Here is a 4,459-nt window from a genome sequence, read left to right on the forward strand (position 1 = left end):
TTCTCCCCCTTCCTCTATATCATGAAAACTACCTATTAACACATGGGCAAGCATATTTGGAAATTAGTCACAAGAATATCTCCCGAATTTGCAATACCGCACCCACAACCTAGTAACCGAGAAACTTGATTGTAATAATAAATTAAAAAGCAAACTCTTTATGCGGGAGCAAAACCACCTTTTGACCGGACAACGGGTTCATATTTTTTTTAAATGTTATTTTTATACAAATACTATCAGAAGAAAATCAGAACTTTTCCAGCGATTAAATTAGTAATTCAACATTGTTCATGAATTTTGTCCGTGCATTTGGGAGATATTGCTCGTTTATAGGGAAAATGAACCATATAAAATCCCCATGTTCCAAAATGGTATCATTTCTATCTACATTAGGCATGATTATTAACTGTACACAAACTCCACAAAAAATATCATAGCAATACTTTTTCTGGAGGAAAAAAATCACCAAATCACCTTCTGAATATGATCTAGCATGATTAATTGCATCGTAACATCAGCATTTTTTATTTTACTAAAAGAGGAGGGGAATAAGAAAATAATACTAATAAAAGGGTTTTTTTTGTTGAAACTTCAAAATAGTCTTATTGGTTCTTCTATCTCGGGAACTATATTTAACCCAACAAACATCCAATTACAGGGAAGGAAAACAGACGACAAGAACAAGAACACAGACCCCAAACTCCTCGACGACCAAGCTAGGGTCGTCATCACATGCAAGCGTTCACTCGCACTAGCTAATTACTTAATTAGTCTCAGAAGACGCCTCTCTTTCACGGTACTCCAAGTCTTCAGGCCATGGAGAGCTTAGCTAGGTAGCCTTATCCCATGCATGTAACCTTACTCATGCGATCAACTTAGTTGCTAACTCGCTAACCTTACTCCTCTCATGCATGCATGCGCTAATTCCAGGTTGCTTCAAGTCTCAGACTCACTCGACAGATCGGAGCTTACGCTTGTGTAAGCTTGATCGATCCGTCGATCATGGCATCCGGCCTCCGTTGAAGGACGAAGCCGACTTCATCTCGGCCTCCAAGGAACTCATGTCGCTGCTGCTCTGATGGTGGTCTCCTCTCGGTGTCGATATCCCGCGCACGATGCCGCCTCCGCCCACGCCAAGAAAGTCCCGCGTCATGTCGCCGCCGCCGCCGCCGCCAGCACCACCACCGTTGCCACCAACACCACCTCCTCCCTGGCTGAATTTCACCTCGTGCTGATCCATGTCGCACATCCTTGGATCAAACATCCCGGCGGGACCGCCGTTAGCGCCGCCAAACATCGCCGCGGCATTGACGCCGCCGCCAGCAGCCAGAGAGTTCATCAGCTCGTTCAGGTTCGCATCGTTCTGGTCCATCTGCTGCTGCGGTGTCCCCTGTCGCCCGTGCGGCGAAGAGCCCACGAAGCCCCGGAACATGGACGCCGCGCCGTTGGGGCTGGAGGTCGCGCCCATCTGCGCCGCCTTCTGGAGCAGTGCGGTCGCAGACATCTGAGGCAGCATGGGCGCCTGGTCGTTGTACATCCCAGCCTGCGAAATGTGATCACCACCAACAAAGTTCCCGCCGAAAATCGCCGCTGCTGATACCTCAGAGCCACCGCCGCCAGCTCCGCCGCTGAACTGGTCGTTGCTCATCATTCCCTGGCTTGCATGCTCATGACTAGACCCGGAGCTATTGCCATTGTTGGAGAAGAAGCCCAGGTTGAAGAGGCCATGGCCCGAAGAGGCGGGCCCTCCCGCACCATTGCCCTGGAGGTCTGGGAGCTGCATGAGGCCATGGAACGGCTTGGACTGCAGGTAGGAGTGTGACCCATTGCCCGCCTCGTCCCCGAAATCCTGCCCCGGCGCCGCGTTGAGGAAGAAGGCCGACTGGGGCTGCTGCTGAGGCGGGCGGAACGCTGACGCGCCAGAGGGCGACAGGAGGTGGTCGAGGCGCGCGGCGAGGGGTGGTGGTGACCGTCATGCTGCAGGGTGGAGTTGAGGTGGGATCCCACCTGGGACAGGCTCAGCGCCATGTTGCCAGCGTTAGTAGCCCCGTAGAGGTGGCTGGTGAGGCTGCTCAGGCTCGTCGGCGGCAGCCTGGCGCTCTCCTGCGCCAGGGCGTCGCAGAAGGCCCTGTGGGTGATGAAGCTGTCCCTCCTGCATACAATAACACAACAGAAAATAATCAGAAACACGATAAACATCAGCACACCACACCACCACCATCAGTCACATGTCGTCATGTGCTCTCACACCACACCACACTGCCATGGTCTCTGCTCGATCTGCAACTTAGGTCAGAGCGCAGGCAGCGCCGTCGCATGCCAATGCATGGGCCGTGCAGTAAAAGGGAACAGTAAAGTTGATGTGAGAAGAGCTTGAGAAGCCTGAAAAGCGAACAGCGCCCTGCACCGGGCTGCATGGCGACGACGCATGCATGACACGCTGGAAGGGGGCGCACGCCCCGAGGCGAGCTAGCGGCATCTCGGGCTAAGATATTGTTTTCTGATCGACATGTGAGCACTGCGCAACTGGGCCGCGGGACGGGACGAGGACGGACCGACTGTGCTACTGAATGTTGTGTTTGTAGTAGCTGGTATCCCATGCATCTGAACAGTGCCATTCCCAGTGTCCATAGCTGCTACAGCGACAGGGTGCGCATCTCCCCCTTGTGCACCAGCCATGTCACAGTAAAAGAAAGAAACAGCTTGCAAATGTGGTGGCCGTGGTTTTTATCTCTGTTCAAGTAACATATGTTTCCAAAGGAGGAATAGGGTTTGACTATTATCGCTTGTGTACCACCACACCTTGCTGTCCAAAGATCGACTAGTGCTAAAATTAGGAAACTGGTAGCATGGGTCAAAGGTGTTGGGTATAGTATGAATCCATGCATGCATGCACCACAAAGCAAGCCCAAGATCCCAGAAATCGATGTGTGTCAATCAAGGGAGAGGCCGCGCCGGGGGAAAGGAGAAATCTCATCATAGCTTGCCATGCTACGCCTCTCATAGGTTCCCACTAGTAGGAAGCTTCAAAGGAGAAAGGCTTCCAGACAAAGACATCAGACATTGTCATGCACACGAACACACACACCAAGGAGCTGCGTAGAGCAGAAAACTTTGCGGGGCTGGTAAGCTCGCCTCCCGAGGCGCCTTGACACAGGAAAAAGCAAAAGCCTGCGCCAGTGAAACTTAAAAAAGCCTACTACCCCCCAAATCAAGGAGCTCAAAACAAATAATGCCAATTATTCGTACTTAGTGTACTCCGCCTCTACAGTTGAATGTGTAAAAATTATCATATGGATGCATATGGAACATACTATGGCTTCTGTACTTGGTAAAAAAAAGACATGCACTATAGATTTACGCTCAGAGAAGAAGCGCCGAATTGTTTCCTTTTTTTTATATCATCAGGTCTCTTCCCTTGCAGGAACAGTGAAAAAAGAGACGACACTCCATTGCTCATGAATGCAACTCCTGTTGGTGTTTCCCTAAGTGCTAACTCCCCATTGGAGAATTTTATGCCAAAACATGAAAGAGAGGAGTGACCACTTGAATGAATGAATGAATGAAGGCAGCTTAAGTCCATCAATGAATGAACAGTTCCTCAAGTTACACTTGCAACTAGGCTGGCGATGCATGGGCGATGAGACATGGGATGGACATTGCGACGCATCCATGAAAAGGCGTGGGCCTCTCTCGCTGGTCGCTGCCACGGCCAACGAACGGCTCTGCCACATCTTAGCCGGTCAGCCAACTCACATGAGAAGTTTAGCTGCCTACTCCTACATGGCAGCCAAGCGATGCAGTAGAGAGAAAGCTATGGAAGAGAGAGGGTAAAAGAGAAAGCCTGCAAGCTGCTGACGAGTTGGACCAGGAGGAATGCGGGTCTACAGGACAGTGTAACAGATGTCTTAGTCTGTAGCGTGTGTCTGGCTAGAGAGAGGAGAGAGAGCTTGTTTCTGGTTCCATCTTCCCAAGGCAGCAAGCTAGGAAAGGGAAAGGATGGCTTCTGGGCAGTGCCAAAGGACTCAAAATATTCCAGCCCATTTCACGTGCGAGCAGTTTCACTGTGCGCCCCTCTCTCTCACTCACCTTCGTCGCCCGCGGCCGTCTCTATTGCTTTCCTTCTCAGCAGGCTAGCCAGAGAAGGAAGGAAGCAGGAGCTCGGACAACAACAATGTCGATCGACATCGACACAAGCCCGATCAAAACCCTAACCCTAAACCAAAGCAATGCCCATTACGGTATACACGCAGCGCCATGCATGCAGCGAGGCCTGATCGATTTCACGTACATTCTATCTATGTAGATATCGTAGTGGTGGAAATGCAGAAGACAGTATATAGGTAGAAGAAGCTGGGTAGGGAGCGGTGGCTGGGAAGTTACCGTGAGAAGAGGGTGCCGCAGTCGCAGCGGTACTCGCGGGTGCCGCAGGACTTGGGGGGGGGCTTCCAGGCGGCAT

General features: G+C 51.2%; 1 protein-coding gene across 1 annotated transcript; it reads right to left on the bottom strand.

The window, feature by feature from the left end:
* Nucleotides 1–557: 557 nt before the first annotated feature.
* Nucleotides 558–4,431, bottom strand: LOC125529506 (protein indeterminate-domain 4, chloroplastic-like; the record flags this gene model as incomplete). Its single annotated transcript, XM_048693919.1, is given in 3 exon segments — nt 558–1,959; nt 1,962–2,152; nt 4,384–4,431. Coding segments are annotated over 3 exon segments (1,198 nt in total), but the record flags the coding sequence as incomplete, so codon positions are not given.
* Nucleotides 4,432–4,459: the final 28 nt, after the last annotated feature.

The sequence above is a fragment of the Triticum urartu genome, unplaced genomic scaffold (genome assembly GCF_003073215.2).
Source record: "Triticum urartu cultivar G1812 unplaced genomic scaffold, Tu2.1 TuUngrouped_contig_5647, whole genome shotgun sequence".
NCBI lineage: Eukaryota > Viridiplantae > Streptophyta > Magnoliopsida > Poales > Poaceae > Triticum > Triticum urartu.